This window comes from Ostrinia nubilalis, chromosome 20, assembly GCF_963855985.1.
Source record: "Ostrinia nubilalis chromosome 20, ilOstNubi1.1, whole genome shotgun sequence".
NCBI lineage: Eukaryota > Metazoa > Arthropoda > Insecta > Lepidoptera > Crambidae > Ostrinia > Ostrinia nubilalis.
Window position 1 is genome coordinate 2933635 of NC_087107.1, and position 20183 is coordinate 2953817.

Consider the following 20183-nt stretch of genomic DNA (forward strand, 5'->3'; position numbering starts at 1 on the left):
TTATTGTTAATTAAATTAATGTCTTGTTATACAGGTTTACTGTTTTGGTGTGTAGATGATTGTGTTGTGAGTATATTTTATTGTTTTGATTTTTATGCTTTTGAACTGCTTATTTTTTTCATTTTTATATTCATCCATTATTCTATATCGCATCGTATCGTATTAACAACTTAATTCTTGCTTTAGTTTTTACCATTAAGATAAGTGATGGTGGAAGTCCATATCTAGTAGTAATACAAGAAAAACAAAGGTTTTTTTAAGGAATGCCCAACACGCTTTAAATAAAATAATCTCTTTATTCACTCTTTCTTGTTTGAAAAAACCTTTTTGGGCCTGCCTAACCATCATGAAGAAATCTGAATTCTGTCTCTATTGAACAATTTATTTGTACGTTGTCAACAGAACTCGTGAGCAGCGAAACTAGTTCTGAATGGTTCCTGTACAAAGTGCGTCGCGCACACGAGGCCCTAAGTGTGTCTGCGAGGGAACCCAATGCGAACACTCTCAGTGCGTCGTTTGGCACCAAATGGCCCTACAAAAGGACCATATCTGCCCCAGCGACTATGCCGCCGCATCCAGATACTAGGCATGGTAAGTAAAGAAACACTTAAGTAAAGTAAGACTTAAGTAGTGTAGAATTGTTCCTATAGCTTAGAGTGTCTGCGAGGGAACCGAATGCGAACACTCTCAGTGCGTCGTTTGGCACCAAATGGCCCTACAAAAGGACCATATCTGCCCCAGCGACTATGCCGCCGCATCCAGATACTAGGCATGGTAAGTAAAGAAACACTTAAGTAAAGTAAGACTTAAGTAGTGTAGAATTGTTCCTATAGCTTAGAGTGTCTGCGAGGGAACCGAATGCGAACACTCTTAGTGCGTCGTTTGGCACCAAATGGCCCTACAAAAGGACCATATCTGCCCCAGCGACTATGCCGCCGCATCCAGATACTAGGCATGGTAAGTAAAGAAACACTTAAGTAAAGTAAGACTTAAGTAGTGTAGAATTGTTCCTATAGCTTAGAGTGTCTGCGAGGGAACCGAATGCGAACACTCTCAGTGCGTCGTTTGGCACCAAATGGCCCTACAAGAGGACCATATCCGCCCCGGCGACTATGCCGCCGCACCCAGATACCAGGCATGGTAAGTATACTGACATTTCAGTGCATAGCTAGAAATAGCTCCTATAGCGCGGATACTAGGCATGGTAAGTTTACTGACATTTCAGTAGTAAAGAATAGCTCTTATATGGTATAGTGTGTGACTATTTCCGAATGGTTCCTGTACAAAGTGCGTCGAGCGCACGAGGCTCTCAGTGTTTCTGCGAGGGAACCCAATGCGAACACTCTCAGTGCGTCGTTTGGCACCAAATGACCCTACAAGAGGACCATATCTGCCCCGGCGACTATGCCGCCGCACCCAGATACTAGACATGGTAAGTATACTGACATTTCAGTAGTGGATAGCTAGAAATAGCTCCTATAGCGTATAGTGTGTGAGAGGGAACCGAATGCGAACACTCTCAGTGCGTCGTTTGGCACCAAATGGCCCTATAAGAGGACCATATCCGCCCCGGCGACTATGCCGCCGCATCCAGACACTATACATACATCGTGAGTATAGTAAGACTTAAGTAGTGTAGCATTGTTCCTATAGCTTAGGATATCCTAACTAGAGGGAACCAAACGTGCACTCTCAGTGCGTCGTTTGGGACCAAATGGCCCTACAAAAGGACTATATCTGCCCCGGCCACTATGCCGCCACACCCATCTATTAGGGAATCAAATGTGAACACTCTAACTGCGTCATTTTGGAACCAAATGACCCAAAAATACCATATTTGGCCCCTGAGACAAGGCTAATAAATGTAAAAAAACGGTCAAAATTACAGTAAGTGTTCTACATTCGGTTTAAAGAATCTTTATTCTCATGAAAAAACAAGTAGGGAGCATTTTGGTTGAACCCTCAAAAAAGTGGACTCAATCCACAAAAATGTATCCACAAGTATCTCCTATCTGTCACCATTTTTCATTCACAATCAAATTCCTTATTTCCAGAGCGCGAGAAAGTGTACTCCCGTCAGTACTCCGCGCCGTTGCTCAAACGCAAGACTTCGAGGTTCGGCTTGGGGCAGCTTCTGGCCACGCCGCAGCCTTTGGCACCGCAACGCTCTAACAATACTCATGGTAAGCGTCAAATATTTCAAGTACAGCACGGGAAACTGTCACAAGATGTCAAACAATAGGTTTGGACCTTATTCCAATGATGTAAAGTACAGTATTTCTTGGGAAAATCATAGTTTTGTAAAGCCTGGTCCGTGAGCACGTAGAATTTTGGATAGCGATAAGGATGGGTAGCTTGGGGTCATTGGACAAAATTCTACGTGCTCACGGACCAGGCTTTAGTATCAATCTTGATATGCTGTTGACTGAAGAAAAGTTCTTTACATAGTTGGATTTTTTTATTTTTTTTAACGCAAATGTAAAACATTTTTATAGCATTCCTTGATTATTTTAGAAGACATATTTAAAGGCACTGGGTCTCTATCAGAATGAACTCTAGGGGTGGAATCTCCATTGGCGTGGGTTAACGGGCAAGGAGATAATATCTTGGATGGTTGACAACCACTTTTCCTACAATTTAACGTTCCACCAAACTCAACACGCTTTCAAAGATAACCTCGCAGCCGCCTGCTCACACTTAACATGACACAACTGATTGACAGTTAGCTTTTTCTGCGCATCAGTCGGGTGTTACGTTTAGGAATCACAAACCTTCCGCTCTACAGATTTACAGATAACATAATATTAAGATTGGTACTATTAATCATCAATAATAATTTGCAGCATCTGTGTCCGGCGCTGACATATTATTAACACAATGGATATAAGACTTTTTGAAGATATTTTTTGAGTCTGTTACAATTTCTTGTTATATTTGTTTGCATTACATACGCATTTAATTATGTATTAAATTATAGATTTCTTTATTTTCAGATGGATTCCATTCCTTGTCCGGTCGTTCGACAGAAGATACGCTAACAACAGTGCTGCCTAAAATTGATCTCGAAGAAGCTGACAGAGAGACCACTAATCTGCTCGTCTTTCTACTGATGCAGTTCTTGTCCAGGTATGTTATAAAAAAGACTATCTACCTACTTTTTAAAACAAATACTTCCGAAATAGAGTCACAGTAATGCACAACTCACAATACAGATGTGGAAGTCATTGGGGGAGGCCTATGTTCAGCTGTGGACGTCCTGTGGTGATGATGATGCCTTTTCACTCTCACTATGTACACTGTACATTGTACAGATGTCTTCTCTTTATACGAGATGCACCGGCTGATTTTTGCCGTTGCCTTTCCCCGGTCTCATACAAATGCACATAGTTCACATTTTTCATTAAAAATACCTTAAAAAATCAAAATTAAATAGTTGCTTGGAATGTTTTACGACAGCCAATGCCTATTGTGGAGATCAATATATTTTTCATTTTCATTTCAGGTCAGATCAAGCCCATCCCACCGAAGACAAGGCAATAGCCAAAACACAGGAGTTAGTACTGAAACATCTCTTCCTTTTGCTCGGGTACAACTGCAACGAAAAGTACTTCCACATCTCGCCATATACTCTAAGGTAAATAACTGACACTAAAGTTGGACCGACGACCTCATAAACGTAGCAGGAAGGCGCTGCCACCAACCGGTCATTATGAAAATCATTGGGGAGGCCTATGTTCAGCAGTGGACGTCCTGTGGCTGAAATGATGCTGATGATGATGGTGAAGATTTAAAATCATGTCGTCGACATAAATAGTCAATCAACATTACAAACGAAAACTAAGTAATAAATATTTTAAAATGTTTGAAATTCATAGACAAAGCTTATATATTATATTTTAATTAAAGAATTATTGTGTCAACAGGCAATCGTCCATCTTCAATGCATTTATGGCCAACCTACCTCAAGTGTTGGATCAAAACCACGTCATGGGTGCTTGCATTGCTGAACCTACACTGCTGCTACTACAGGTTTATATTTATTTAGTTTTATTAAAAATAATTTAGCAGACCTTAAAGCTAGGCAATAAACTACAATGTATTTTGGTAAATATATTCCCATTATTTTGTAATAATTGCAGTTATTTGTAATTTCCATTGTATCCCTTGATTGTTACCTGTTGTGTATGCCTTAATAAATAAATTCCTTTTCCTCACGTGGATTGCTAAACATTGGACCTCTCCTAAGATCCCTCTCCTTTGTTCATCCCAATAACTTCAATCACTTTTAGTGTTCCTTACAAATTGAGATTAATGTCTGATTTAGTACAATATTGCAGTAGTATTAAAGCATCGCTAGCTTACAAAAACATTAGGTGCTTGTGCTTATAATATGAAGACAAAATGCACGTATCTTTCTATTTTTTTCTTCGGAGTTCCGATAACTTTTTTGGTCCTTAAAAACTCATAAAACTTATTTATTTTTGCTAATAGGCTTTTAAAAAGCACTTGTACACGTCCCAGTATTAACCCTATCACTGCTTCGGGACAATAAATAGGCCAGTGCTGAGAAGAAGCAGCGCAAGAAAGTCAGTCATTATTTACTGGCAAGATCATGTTTGTCTTTAACTTTCTATAATGTTACAGTACTGCAGCGGAGGCACCTACGGCTCTACCAATCCGCCGGCCGCGACTCATTCCTTAGCGGCGTTAGAACCGCACGTTAGGAGGCATTGGCTGATGGCGCTACTGGTGGTTTTGTACAAGGTAAAATAAGAGAAAAATAGACCACATCTTATTGTACACCACACACAACACAAAAAAAAGAAACACACAAAAGAGACAGCACGATTTAGGCGGTCTTATCGCTATAAAGATTATAATTTTATATCGTCTATCATTCATTATGTATCTAATTTTTACTGCATTATACACAGGAGCTAGACTCTCCTAATTAAAAAAGGAAATGGAGGATCTTATATTGCCTAAGTTGGCCAGACGCGTTGATGTTACAAGCCTAGTTGTGTACCTGAAGACCTCTAAGTCGCCTAAATGTGAAAGCGCTCTAAAACTAGTATATCCGTTACATGTTCATAAAAATTGGTACAAATTAACGGGCCCTAAGTTTAAAGTTATATAAATACTGCTAGGATCTTCTTCATCTACTATCTTCTACATCTAGGAAATGTTAGCAACGACGTTCAAATTGGTTGAGAAAGTGTTTCTTTATCGATCTAAAATTCACTTCAATGTTACAACATTGTACATTGGGTATCTCCACATTCATAACTTACCAATGAGGATCATTTCGATTTTTAGCTGTGAATGCAGATTTATAAGGCTAAGAAATCCTTAATACACAGTCCAAATTTTTTTGTTCTACGACAAAAATTGACGAAGTTATGGCCAAATTACTAAAAAAGTTCACTGACCGCCCGGCGCGGGGACGATGACGTCACTATATCCGATCCGAACGCTGCCGGCGTACTGCGTGGATAGAAAATATTTTTTTCTAGCCAAACTATCAGTTTTAGAGAAAAACTTGTAATGACATTTATTCATCAGAATAAAGTAAGCTATCGATAGGTAATTTTTAAAAATAGAAATAACGCAAAAAATCCATACGCTCATACGATTCAATGGAACGCAGTGACGCGATTGGAGTGGTATATTTGGCGATTTATTCAAATAAAGTGTTCATAAGTGTTGTTAGTCATATCTTCTTCCAAGTAAAATATAAAAATGTATAAGTATTAATTTATTTACTTCTAACAATAAGGTATAGCTGAGGCAGATACACTCTGCCTAGGCTACAAGACATTGCTATGAAGATCATTTCGATGTACACGCAATACCTACCTGTTATTTAGTTTTTCTGAGTTAAACCTACGTACCTACCTATCTATTCGCCGTTCCCATGGACGGGCCAGCTGCTGCAGGAAAGGACAGCTGCTCCCTCCTGGAAATTATTTAATCTTAGCCTAGAAGCTGGGTATGACTCCCCCGCCCCCCTCCTCTCCCCAGGTCATAAGCTGGGCATGACTTCCCCCTCGGCCAGAAGTTGGGTATGATTCCCCCCCCCCTTCCTTCCCCTTCCTCATTGAGTATGATTTTTATTTTTAAAAATTACTGGTCGATAGGTTACTTTATTTTGATGAATAAATGTTATTGAAAGTTTTTTTCTAAAACTGATAGTTTAGCTGGAAAAAAATATTTTCCATCCCAATAGTACGCCGGCTGCGCTCGATTCGGATATAGTGACGTCACGCGGCCCTGCGTACGTTGACTTTTAGCGGCAAAAACGGCCTATATTTATTACTTAATATCTTCGTAAGTAATGGTCCGATTTGGATAATTCAAAAAGATATATCTTTCTTATGTCTTAAAGATTAACGTAGATACTAATTTTATTGAATTTTCTACAACAGTACTGATCCTCATTATACCCTCATTTCTTCCAGTACCACTACAGCAGCGGTCCTGTGTGCAACCAAGTGGTGTCGCTGGTGCGGATAGTCTTGCATACCGTGGAAGCGCAGCATCATCAATGCAAACGGATCCCGCCGATGATTGTTATGCCGCATATACCGCGCCCTAGAGGTAAGTGCTGGAAGACTAAACTTTGTTTCAAAGAGATAAGGTTTAAAATTATGATGTGCAGCACTACCAGTGCAAGAGGATCCCGCCAATGATTGTTATGCCGCATATACCGCGCCCGAGAGGTAAGTGCTGGAAGACTGAACTTTGTTTCAAAGAGATAAGGTTTAAAATTATGATGTGCAGCACTACCAGTGCAAGAGGATCCCGCCAATGATTGTTATGCCGCATATACCGCGCCCGAGAGGTAAGTGCTGGAAGACTGAACTTTGTTTCAAAGAGATAAGGTTTAAAATAATGATGTGCAGCACCACCAGTGCAAGCGGATCCCGCCGATGATCGTCATGCCGCATATACCGCGACCGAGAGGTAAGGATAAGGTTTAAAATAATGATGTGCACCATCAGTGCAAGCGGATACCGCCGATGATTGTCATGCCGCATATACCGCGCCCGAGAGGTAAGACTGAACTTTGTTTCAAAGGGATAAGGTTTAAAATAATTATGTGCACCATCACCAGTGCAAGCGGAGACCGCCCATGATCGTCATGCCGCATATACCGCGCCCGAGAGGTAAGTGCTAGAAGACTGAACTTTGTTTCAAAGGGATAAGGTTTAAAATAATGATGTGGAGCATCATCAATGCAAGCGGATCCCGCCGATGATCGTCATGCCGCATATACCGCGCCCGAGAGGTAAGTGCTGGAAGACAGAACTTTGTTTCAAAGGGATAAGGTTTAAAATAATGATGTGCACCATCAGTGCAAGAGGATCCCGCCAATGATTGTTATGCCGCATATACCGCGCCCGAGAGGTAAGTGCTGGAAGACTGAACTTTGTTTCAAAGGGATAAAGCTTAAAATAATGATGTGCAGCACCACCAGTGCAAGAGGATACCGCCCATGATCGTTATGCCGCATATACCGCGCCCGAGAGGCAAAGCTAGATGATTTTGAGCCTTCAATAAAAGTACACAACGTTCATATGTAAATATTTTAAAAACAACAAAACGAGAAAACGACTAGCTGTTTTCTAAGTTCAAATCGTCGTTTCAAGAATGCCACTGCTCTTTATTATAGTCCGGTCGCCGAGCACGTAGAATTTCGTCCAGTGTGCAGCAGTGAGTGTGCGAACGCGACAGCAATATAATTACGCGCGAGCGATAAGAATGGGTATCTTGGGGTCATTGGACGAAATTCTACGTGCTCGGCGACCGTACTTTAGACAGCATTGGCTGTTTAACGATATTTGCTGATCAATGCTCGTTTTGCGGTCTGAACAATCGCCCCGATACTATCAAATGTTCATTTTACTGTATAGTGCAGATCGCCATTTGCTCTTACACGTTGTTTTTAGTCCAGCGAGAAAACAATTGGAACTTTGTTATCGGACGTGTATTTTTTGGGTGAAAAAAAAAATGGTTGACATAGCAATAGTCTCTTTCATAATAATAGCGTACAGTGGCAGCGGTGGAATAAATAGCTCACGTGCGATGTCAAATTTTCCAGTGGCATCATCCATCATCATAATTTCAGCTGAACGTCCACTGCTGAACATAGGGCTCCCCCAATGCTATCCATGTTGCCCGGTTGGTAGCGGCCTGCTTCCAGCGCCTTCCTGCTACCTTTATGATGTCGTCGGTCCACCTTGTGGGTGGACATCCCACGCTGCGTCTTTCGGTACTATGTGCCCTGCCCATTGCCACTTCAGCTTGCTAATCCGTCGGGCTATGTCAGTGACTTTAGTTCGTTTACGGATCTCCTCATTTCTAATTTGATCTCGTAAAGTTTACAGTTTATTAGACCAAAATAAAGGAAATTTCGAAGACACTAAACTTTCAAACTGGTCGCGTCATGTGTGGTCTCTCAACGGACGCTATGGCAGAAACTTAGATGCAACTTAAAAGTAACTAGCAGTTGCAGTTGCGTTTCACCGTCTGTTCTGGGCCTAAAATACGTACTGTATTCTTGCTCTTTCTTCTCAGATCTCAGCCAGCCGTCTCTCAAAACAGAGTTAGAAGCGACAACCGCGGCGGCCGGCAGCAGCCCGCTGGCAGCCCTGGAGCGCAAGCCCAAGCTGACCGCCAAGCCACACATGCACACGCACTGGGAGGAGCCCGCCAAGGCCGCCAAGTGAGTGCTGCTACTGTCCCGTACAGGTGTAGGCCAAGGGTCACTTTAGATCCATCTAAAGTCACCACTCCAGAAGCTCCAGCCTAAAGTCACCACTGCAGCGGCTGGAATATTTGGCAGCCTGGGAGAAGCCCGCCAAGGCTGCCAAGTGAGTGTCTGGTACTGTCCCATACAGATGTATGCCAGGGGTCGCTTTAGATAGAGCTAGAAGTTGGAACTGCAGCGGCTGGAAGCAGCTGTAGTCCACAATTCCATATACATACATAGCATAGCCTACGCCACATACTTGGCATCCTTGAAAGAGCCCGCCAAGACCGTCAAGGGAGTGGCTACGAAACTATTCCCATCTCTCGTTTCCACCGCTGCAACTCCTGTGTAGCCAGGATCTACAGCTTGACCGCCAATAAAACCCAACCAGTGAAGGTCAAGTGAGTGGCTGTTGCTGTCCCATACAGATGTAAGCCAGGGGTCGCTTAAGATGGATCCAGAAGTCATCACAGCGGCTTGTAGTAGCTGTAGTTCACATACATAGTCTACATACTTGGCAGCCTTGGAGAAGCCCGGCAAGGTTGCCAAGTGAGTGCTGCTACTGTCCCTGGAGCGCGAGCCAAGCTCACCGCCAAGCCGCACATGCACACGCACTGGGAGGAGCCCGCCAAGGCCGCCAAGTGAGTGCTGCTACTGTCCCATACAGGTGTAGGCCAACGGTCACTTTAGATGGAGCCAGAAGTCACCACTGCAGCGACTTTAAGCAGGCTGCAAGCCACATACATAGCAGCATTAGAGGAGTCTGCCTAGGTCGCCAAGCGAGTGGCTGCTACTGTCCCGTACAGATGTATGCCATGGGTCGCTTTAGACGGAGCTGGAAACGACTGGCAGCAACTGTAGTCCACAAACGTAGCCTAGGTAGGAGTCTGTCAAGGCCGCCAAGTGAGTGCTGCTACTGTCCCTGGAGCGCGAGCCAAGCTCACCGCCAAGCCACACATGCACACGCACTGGGAGGAGCCCGCCAAGGCCGCCAAGTGAGTGCTGCTACTGTCCCATACAGGGGTCGCTTTAGATGGAGCTAGAAGTTGGAACTGCAGCGGCTGGAAGCAGCTGTAGTCCATAATTCCATATAAATACATAGCATAGCCTACGCCACATACTTGGCATCCTTGAAGGAGCCCGCCAAGACCGTCAAGTGAGTGCTGCTACTGTCCCATACAGATGTATCATGTACGCCAAGGGTTAGACGGAGCTGGAAAGACTGGCAGCAAATTTAGTCCGCAAACATAGCCTACCTACTTGGCAACCTTGGAGGAGTCTGTCAAGGTCGCCAAGTGAGTGGCTGCTACCGTTCCACTGGAGCTTATCGCTTTAAATGGAGCCAGAGGTCATCACTGCAACAGCTAGAAGCAGCTGCAGTCCACATACATAGTGTACATACTTGGCAGCCTTGGAGAAGCCCGCCAAGTCCGCCAAGTGAGTGGCCGCTACTGTCCCGCCGGAGCGCGAGCCAAGCTCACCGCCAAGCCACACATGCACACGCACTGGGAGGAGCCCGCCAAGGCCGCCAAGTATGTCATCATCATCATTAGTTCATTTAGCTGTACTGTGGCTGTACTTCCAGTTCTAAGGCCTCAGCCTCGAATTTAGCGGGCAGCGGCGCGGGCAACGCAGACCCGTTCTCGAAACAAGCGGGCAGCTCGCGCGGCGCTTTAGCGGCGAAGTGTTGTGTTCGGGGTTGTGTTGTCGAGATATTTGTTTTTATTCGCGAACGAAATATCTGAACTACAGCGACAATTTTATTTTGATTCAAATTTATTCCTAACGCACGATTTATTGTGGGCAAAAGAAGGAGTGCGCTGCCCGCTCGTTGCCCGCTCCCGCGCCGCTGTTTTCGAGAACCGGTCTATTTGATTTTACGCATAAGATCCTGCCGCTCCCGCGCCGCTACCGCCGCCGCCCCGCTGCCCGCTAAATTCGAGGCTGAGGCCTAAGACAGTCATCTCTAGGATAGCCTTTCCGAAGCTGAGTTAGACAGCGGAGCGAGACCAGAGGCACCAGAGGCGAACCAGAGGCAAATGTAGGATTCGGCCTAAACTCCCCACACTGGCTAGACACGAGTAGGAGGGGTGATATTCGCATACTTTTGGTAATCACTTACCATCAGGTGATCCGTGATCCGTCTGCTCGTTTGCCTCCTGTCACATAAAAAAAATAATATTTTATCCTTTAGTCGCCTATTACGACATTGACAAGAAGAATGGAGGTCTGATTCTATTCTGCCGGAACACAATAAACATTTTACATTCCTCATTTGCTCTGCTCTGGCAGCTATGATACTGAGTCAAAATTTACTCTAAGGAAAATTGCATTACAATTTCAACCGTTAAAGCTTCAAGAATATAAGGTACAATAGTATTCGACACTCAAAAATCCCTTGCCGTTCCATCAACCCTATAGTGTGCGCAGTCCTATGTCTCCATTTAGTTATGAAGTCTTAATTTTACTATGTTTCATTCTAGATATAAACAATGGAGTTTGGAACAAGAATCATCCGAAAGCGAGCTGATAGCAATTCCAGAGACCAGCGACAAATCTGATACTACTGTCCATGGGAGCACTGCGCCGGTAAATATGTATAATTTATACATATACATAGTTATTTAAATTATGATTACAGTGCAAGAATGGCTCTCAAGATAGGTCCCGATAATTGATGTTTACTGTCCATGGTGTATATCTTTTCTAAAAGGTTACATAACCTTTGTTTGGTCACCTGTCATCCACTTTACACTGGAGAGAGGTTGAATCTTAACTTCGAACTCCTCCTATGTTCCATGTCCAATGACAGTTTAACTTTCCTCCGGGACAAACTTGACCTTCACTGGTTGGGTTTTTATTGCCGGTGAAGCTGTAGATCCTGGCTACACAGGAGTTGCAGTGGTGGGAACGAGAGGTGGGAATAGTCCCGTTATATGAAGTCACGGGCACAGCTAGTAACTTAATGAATTATACAAGTAAAAAAAAATATACCTACATATTTCTATTGGCAAACAGTGTCTTGTCCTTGTGTTTTGTGCTAATACTTTTTTTACTGTATTATTTGTTGATTGTGAAATACTTTTTAGGGATCCTTCGATGAGCCTTCTCACTACGAGGACCCGCCGCCTAAGATCGAAACGCCGGCCGCCTCATCTCATCCACCGTTGAATAAGATTAGTGTAAGTTACATTATCCCTCAATCACTCAATGGTAATTTAGTAACCATATTATTTAGAACTTTGTTGCTTCGTGTTAAAGTTCAAAAACAATGAAATATTTTAACTTGCTTATCCGATTAAGGATCATAATATAAGAGGGTTACCTCTATCTATACTATAGAGCACAAAATGTTGAGAAGGTTCATTTGTTTTCAACCTTATGATATAAGTGAGTAAGGTTGTAAAGGCCTAATTGACGAAACCACGATGGCGTCATTATAATTTTGTCCTTATTAGGTATACGTTATTTATTGCTCTTTGAATTGCTCATAATGTTAACCGTGTATATTTTTGTATACGCAGACGGCTGTAGGGTCGCGTTCGGCTCACCAACTGTCTACCAGTTCATCTGTATCAATTGGCAGCGATTCTTCCAACTTGTAAGTAAATTGCTAAACAACAAAAAAAATGTTTTTGCTTTTCAATTCCTTAGAAAAGTTGTGATGTGCATTCAAATTACACAACTATGGTTCGATTACAAAATGTCAAATAAGGTCTAGAAAGTATAATGTTTTTTTATGCACTTTTATATGTATTGTACAGAAAATCAACACCAATGAGCGGCCAGTCGGTAGAAATATGGCCCGACCAGCTACATCAACAGACATCTCCCCGGGCGAAAATACTTGGAAAGCAAAAACGTATTGTAGGTAAGTCAAAATAAATATTTAATTTAAATAATATGTCTGCTAAGGCTGCCTGCAATGCCACCAAGAATGCTCAATAGCGACTCAAAAATAAAATTAATTATCGTTCGCCAATCTGTCGACGGCGTTCGACCTATTAGACTTCGCACATACGCATTACGATACTAAAACCTTTAATCTATTAGGTTAGGTTACTGTTAGAAAACCGTGTTCTCATTTGGAAGTAATACAGAGGGAACTTTTGGACCACAGTGGGCAGCAGTACTTCACCAGATACGGCGCCGTCGTCCAATGGCGATGGACTGGCCGCCACGCACCATCATGCCCGGCATAGAAGTCCAGGTGAATATTGTTGTTTAGATGAATTTATTAAGATCACTTATTAAGCTAATTTTATTATATTACAGTATCAACACTCACTGACTTATTAGGTTGTGCATTAGAAAAATATAAGAAAGAAGAATTTTAGTTTTCATTTATGGTTAATTGTTTCGTATACCACGACAATGAGCTATCCCTTGGAATTACTCTACTTTCACTGGTTGGGATTGATCTCATTTTATTTTCTCAAATTGTGTCTCGTACCTATTGTACACACGCCCACACTGTTAACTATCCATTTCCGTTTTTGCTCTCGCTCTAATCAAATGGCGATTCTTTGCGATAGAACGAGATGACATGACTTTCGATGGGCAGTTAACACTGTTGGCGATAGTACATGTAATATGCGAACCTAAAACCTCGCCAAGCCTTTTATTCAACGAAGGGAGTGTAAGCTAAGTCCTCCAAATGTCTCTGGCTAATAAAAGAGGGTCTGCCTTCTGCAGTGGAGTCTAAATGACCGGCGAGTCTAGAATGCGCGCCACAATATAATATTGTTGCTGATTTTAAACGACAAATGTATGGGCTTGTCGTCTAAAATCGATAAAATGTCTCGATAAAACGATATAATGGCGCGCATTCCAGGCTAGCAGATGATGATGACGTTAAAAACGACTAATATTCATTATTATGCGTGTACGTAGTGAAGTGTGGCAACCCGTACGCGTCGCCGGAGTCTCCGTTATCCAAGATGGAACTGGCGTGGAGTGCCGTGCCGCTCGCGCCGCACCCTCCGCCGCACCAGCCCTTCCACATCCCGCCGCAGGAGAGGTGAGACAAGTGTCTACTGTGCGCACGCACAGGGAAGTGTCCCTATGCGTCGCCGGAGTCTCCATTATCCAAGATGGAACTGGCGTGGAGTGCCGTGCCGCTCGCGCCGCACCCTCCGCCGCACCAGCCCTTCCACATCCCGCCGCAGGAGAGGTGAGACAAGTGTCTACTGTGCGCACGCACAGGGAAGTGTCCCTATGCGTCGCCGGAGTCTCCATTATCCAAGATGGAACTGGCGTGGAGTGCCGTGCCGCTCGCGCCGCACCCTCCGCCGCACCAGCCCTTCCACATCCCGCCGCAGGAGAGGTGAGACAAGTGTCTACTGTGCGCACGCACAGGGAAGTGTCCCTATGCGTCGCCGGAGTCTCCATTATCCAAGATGGAACTGGCGTGGAGTGCCGTGCCGCTCGCGCCGCACCCTCCGCCGCACCAGCCCTTCCACATCCCGCCGCAGGAGAGGTGAGACAAGTGTCTACTGTGCGCACGCACAGGGAAGTGTCCCTATGCGTCGCCGGAGTCTCCATTATCCAAGATGGAACTGGCGTGGAGTGCCGTGCCGCTCGCGCCGCACCCTCCGCCGCACCAGCCCTTCCACATCCCGCCGCAGGAGAGGTGAGACAAGTGTCTACTGTGCGCACGCACAGGGAAGTGTCCCTATGCGTCGCCGGAGTCTCCATTATCCAAGATGGAACTGGCGTGGAGTGCCGTGCCGCTCGCGCCGCACCCTCCGCCGCACCAGCCCTTCCACATCCCGCCGCAGGAGAGGTGAGACAAGTGTCTACTGTGCGCACGCACAGGGAAGTGTCCCTATGCGTCGCCGGAGTCTCCATTATCCAAGATGGAACTGGCGTGGAGTGCCGTGCCGCTCGCGCCGCACCCTCCGCCGCACCAGCCCTTCCACATCCCGCCGCAGGAGAGGTGAGACAAGTGTCTACTGTGCGCACGCACAGGGAAGTGTCCCTATGCGTCGCCGGAGTCTCCGTTATCCAAGATGGAACTGGCGTGGAGTGCCGTGCCGCTCGCGCCGCACCCTCCGCCGCACCAGCCCTTCCACATCCCGCCGCAGGAGAGGTGAGACAAGTGTCTACTGTGCGCACGCACAGGGAAGTGTCCCTATGCGTCGCCGGAGTCTCCATTATCCAAGATGGAACTGGCGTGGAGTGCCGTGCCGCTCGCGCCGCACCCTCCGCCGCACCAGCCCTTCCACATCCCGCCGCAGGAGAGGTGAGACAAGTGTCTACTGTGCGCACGCACAGGGAAGTGTCCCTATGCGTCGCCGGAGTCTCCGTTATCCAAGATGGAACTGGCGTGGAGTGCCGTGCCGCTCGCGCCGCACCCTCCGCCGCACCAGCCCTTCCACATCCCGCCGCAGGAGAGGTGAGACAAGTGTCTACTGTGCGCACGCACAGGGAAGTGTCCCTATGCGTCGCCGGAGTCTCCGTTATCCAAGATGGAACTGGCGTGGAGTGCCGTGCCGCTCGCGCCGCACCCTCCGCCGCACCAGCCCTTCCACATCCCGCCGCAGGAGAGGTGAGACAAGTGTCTACTGTGCGCACGCACAGGGAAGTGTCCCTATGCGTCGCCGGAGTCTCCGTTATCCAAGATGGAACTGGCGTGGAGTGCCGTGCCGCTCGCGCCGCACCCTCCGCCGCACCAGCCCTTCCACATCCCGCCGCAGGAGAGGTGAGACAAGTGTCTACTGTGCGCACGCACAGGGAAGTGTCCCTATGCGTCGCCGGAGTCTCCATTATCCAAGATGGAACTGGCGTGGAGTGCCGTGCCGCTCGCGCCGCACCCTCCGCCGCACCAGCCCTTCCACATCCCGCCGCAGGAGAGGTGAGACAAGTGTCTACTGTGCGCACGCACAGGGAAGTGTCCCTATGCGTCGCCGGAGTCTCCATTATCCAAGATGGAACTGGCGTGGAGTGCCGTGCCGCTCGCGCCGCACCCTCCGCCGCACCAGCCCTTCCACATCCCGCCGCAGGAGAGGTGAGACAAGTGTCTACTGTGCGCACGCACAGGGAAGTGTCCCTATGCGTCGCCGGAGTCTCCATTATCCAAGATGGAACTGGCGTGGAGTGCCGTGCCGCTCGCGCCGCACCCTCCGCCGCACCAGCCCTTCCACATCCCGCCGCAGGAGAGGTGAGACAAGTGTCTACTGTGCGCACGCACAGGGAAGTGTCCCTATGCGTCGCCGGAGTCTCCATTATCCAAGATGGAACTGGCGTGGAGTGCCGTGCCGCTCGCGCCGCACCCTCCGCCGCACCAGCCCTTCCACATCCCGCCGCAGGAGAGGTGAGACAAGTGTCTACTGTGCGCACGCACAGGGAAGTGTCCCTATGCGTCGCCGGAGTCTCCATTATCCAAGATGGAACTGGCGTGGAGTGCCGTGCCGCTCGCGCCGCACCCTCCGCCGCACCAGCCCTTCCACATCCCGCCGCAGGAGAGGTGAGACAAGTGTCTACTGTGCGCACGCACAGGGAAGTGTCCCTATGCGTCGCCGGAGTCTCCATTATCCAAGATGGAACTGGCGTGGAGTGCCGTGCCGCTCGCGCCGCACCCTCCGCCGCACCAGCCCTTCCACATCCCGCCGCAGGAGAGGTGAGACAAGTGTCTACTGTGCGCACGCACAGGGAAGTGTCCCTATGCGTCGCCGGAGTCTCCGTTATCCAAGATGGAACTGGCGTGGAGTGCCGTGCCGCTCGCGCCGCACCCTCCGCCGCACCAGCCCTTCCACATCCCGCCGCAGGAGAGGTGAGACAAGTGTCTACTGTGCGCACGCACAGGGAAGTGTCCCTATGCGTCGCCGGAGTCTCCATTATCCAAGATGGAACTGGCGTGGAGTGCCGTGCCGCTCGCGCCGCACCCTCCGCCGCACCAGCCCTTCCACATCCCGCCGCAGGAGAGGTGAGACAAGTGTCTACTGTGCGCACGCACAGGGAAGTGTCCCTATGCGTCGCCGGAGTCTCCATTATCCAAGATGGAACTGGCGTGGAGTGCCGTGCCGCTCGCGCCGCACCCTCCGCCGCACCAGCCCTTCCACATCCCGCCGCAGGAGAGGTGAGACAAGTGTCTACTGTGCGCACGCACAGGGAAGTGTCCCTATGCGTCGCCGGAGTCTCCATTATCCAAGATGGAACTGGCGTGGAGTGCCGTGCCGCTCGCGCCGCACCCTCCGCCGCACCAGCCCTTCCACATCCCGCCGCAGGAGAGGTGAGACAAGTGTCTACTGTGCGCACGCACAGGGAAGTGTCCCTATGCGTCGCCGGAGTCTCCATTATCCAAGATGGAACTGGCGTGGAGTGCCGTGCCGCTCGCGCCGCACCCTCCGCCGCACCAGCCCTTCCACATCCCGCCGCAGGAGAGGTGAGACAAGTGTCTACTGTGCGCACGCACAGGGAAGTGTCCCTATGCGTCGCCGGAGTCTCCGTTATCCAAGATGGAACTGGCGTGGAGTGCCGTGCCGCTCGCGCCGCACCCTCCGCCGCACCAGCCCTTCCACATCCCGCCGCAGGAGAGGTGAGACAAGTGTCTACTGTGCGCACGCACAGGGAAGTGTCCCTATGCGTCGCCGGAGTCTCCATTATCCAAGATGGAACTGGCGTGGAGTGCCGTGCCGCTCGCGCCGCACCCTCCGCCGCACCAGCCCTTCCACATCCCGCCGCAGGAGAGGTGAGACAAGTGTCTACTGTGCGCACGCACAGGGAAGTGTCCCTATGCGTCGCCGGAGTCTCCATTATCCAAGATGGAACTGGCGTGGAGTGCCGTGCCGCTCGCGCCGCACCCTCCGCCGCACCAGCCCTTCCACATCCCGCCGCAGGAGAGGTGAGACAAGTGTCTACTGTGCGCACGCACAGGGAAGTGTCCCTATGCGTCGCCGGAGTCTCCATTATCCAAGATGGAACTGGCGTGGAGTGCCGTGCCGCTCGCGCCGCACCCTCCGCCGCACCAGCCCTTCCACATCCCGCCGCAGGAGAGGTGAGACAAGTGTCTACTGTGCGCACGCACAGGGAAGTGTCCCTATGCGTCGCCGGAGTCTCCATTATCCAAGATGGAACTGGCGTGGAGTGCCGTGCCGCTCGCGCCGCACCCTCCGCCGCACCAGCCCTTCCACATCCCGCCGCAGGAGAGGTGAGACAAGTGTCTACTGTGCGCACGCACAGGGAAGTGTCCCTATGCGTCGCCGGAGTCTCCATTATCCAAGATGGAACTGGCGTGGAGTGCCGTGCCGCTCGCGCCGCACCCTCCGCCGCACCAGCCCTTCCACATCCCGCCGCAGGAGAGGTGAGACAAGTGTCTACTGTGCGCACGCACAGGGAAGTGTCCCTATGCGTCGCCGGAGTCTCCATTATCCAAGATGGAACTGGCGTGGAGTGCCGTGCCGCTCGCGCCGCACCCTCCGCCGCACCAGCCCTTCCACATCCCGCCGCAGGAGAGGTGAGACAAGTGTCTACTGTGCGCACGCACAGGGAAGTGTCCCTATGCGTCGCCGGAGTCTCCATTATCCAAGATGGAACTGGCGTGGAGTGCCGTGCCGCTCGCGCCGCACCCTCCGCCGCACCAGCCCTTCCACATCCCGCCGCAGGAGAGGTGAGACAAGTGTCTACTGTGCGCACGCACAGGGAAGTGTCCCTATGCGTCGCCGGAGTCTCCATTATCCAAGATGGAACTGGCGTGGAGTGCCGTGCCGCTCGCGCCGCACCCTCCGCCGCACCAGCCCTTCCACATCCCGCCGCAGGAGAGGTGAGACAAGTGTCTACTGTGCGCACGCACAGGGAAGTGTCCCTATGCGTCGCCGGAGTCTCCATTATCCAAGATGGAACTGGCGTGGAGTGCCGTGCCGCTCGCGCCGCACCCTCCGCCGCACCAGCCCTTCCACATCCCGCCGCAGGAGAGGTGAGACAAGTGTCTACTGTGCGCACGCACAGGGAAGTGTCCCTATGCGTCGCCGGAGTCTCCATTATCCAAGATGGAACTGGCGTGGAGTGCCGTGCCGCTCGCGCCGCACCCTCCGCCGCACCAGCCCTTCCACATCCCGCCGCAGGAGAGGTGAGACAAGTGTCTACTGTGCGCACGCACAGGGAAGTGTCCCTATGCGTCGCCGGAGTCTCCATTATCCAAGATGGAACTGGCGTGGAGTGCCGTGCCGCTCGCGCCGCACCCTCCGCCGCACCAGCCCTTCCACATCCCGCCGCAGGAGAGGTGAGACAAGTGTCTACTGTGCGCACGCACAGGGAAGTGTCCCTATGCGTCGCCGGAGTCTCCATTATCCAAGATGGAACTGGCGTGGAGTGCCGTGCCGCTCGCGCCGCACCCTCCGCCGCACCAGCCCTTCCACATCCCGCCGCAGGAGAGGTGAGACAAGTGTCTACTGTGCGCACGCACAGGGAAGTGTCCCTATGCGTCGCCGGAGTCTCCATTATCCAAGATGGAACTGGCGTGGAGTGCCGTGCCGCTCGCGCCGCACCCTCCGCCGCACCAGCCCTTCCACATCCCGCCGCAGGAGAGGTGAGACAAGTGTCTACTGTGCGCACGCACAGGGAAGTGTCCCTATGCGTCGCCGGAGTCTCCATTATCCAAGATGGAACTGGCGTGGAGTGCCGTGCCGCTCGCGCCGCACCCTCCGCCGCACCAGCCCTTCCACATCCCGCCGCAGGAGAGGTGAGACAAGTGTCTACTGTGCGCACGCACAGGGAAGTGTCCCTATGCGTCGCCGGAGTCTCCATTATCCAAGATGGAACTGGCGTGGAGTGCCGTGCCGCTCGCGCCGCACCCTCCGCCGCACCAGCCCTTCCACATCCCGCCGCAGGAGAGGTGAGACAAGTGTCTACTGTGCGCACGCACAGGGAAGTGTCCCTATGCGTCGCCGGAGTCTCCATTATCCAAGATGGAACTGGCGTGGAGTGCCGTGCCGCTCGCGCCGCACCCTCCGCCGCACCAGCCCTTCCACATCCCGCCGCAGGAGAGGTGAGACAAGTGTCTACTGTGCGCACGCACAGGGAAGTGTCCCTATGCGTCGCCGGAGTCTCCATTATCCAAGATGGAACTGGCGTGGAGTGCCGTGCCGCTCGCGCCGCACCCTCCGCCGCACCAGCCCTTCCACATCCCGCCGCAGGAGAGGTGAGACAAGTGTCTACTGTGCGCACGCACAGGGAAGTGTCCCTATGCGTCGCCGGAGTCTCCATTATCCAAGATGGAACTGGCGTGGAGTGCCGTGCCGCTCGCGCCGCACCCTCCGCCGCACCAGCCCTTCCACATCCCGCCGCAGGAGAGGTGAGACAAGTGTCTACTGTGCGCACGCACAGGGAAGTGTCCCTATGCGTCGCCGGAGTCTCCGTTATCCAAGATGGAACTGGCGTGGAGTGCCGTGCCGCTCGCGCCGCACCCTCCGCCGCACCAGCCCTTCCACAT

The 20183-nt window shown here is 49.9% G+C and overlaps 1 protein-coding gene across 1 annotated transcript; it reads left to right on the plus strand.

Moving 5' to 3' along the window:
• The first annotated feature begins 675 nt into the window (after positions 1-675).
• On the plus strand, positions 676-12954 carry LOC135081852 (uncharacterized). The gene is made up of 15 exons (XM_063976634.1): positions 676-774; positions 1017-1140; positions 2055-2183; positions 2994-3126; positions 3503-3634; positions 3924-4029; positions 4645-4764; positions 6459-6597; positions 8578-8725; positions 9274-9393; positions 9855-9908; positions 10162-10284; positions 11236-11341; positions 11842-11934; positions 12811-12954. Exons 1-15 carry the CDS (start codon positions 676-678, stop codon positions 12952-12954), a joined length of 1770 nt encoding a protein of 589 aa, XP_063832704.1.
• The last annotated feature ends 7229 nt before the right edge of the window (positions 12955-20183 follow it).

Excerpts from the sequence above, each read along its gene's own strand:
- LOC135081852 (XM_063976634.1), top strand. The coding sequence starts at position 676 with ATGCGAACACTCTCAGTGCGTCGTTTGGCACCAAATGGCCCTACAAAA. Across the intron at positions 2,184-2,993 it reads ACGCTCTAACAATACTCATG|ATGGATTCCATTCCTTGTCC; the intron begins GTAAGCGTCAAA and ends CTTTATTTTCAG. Across the intron at positions 11,342-11,841 it reads TCCATGGGAGCACTGCGCCG|GGATCCTTCGATGAGCCTTC; the intron begins GTAAATATGTAT and ends AATACTTTTTAG.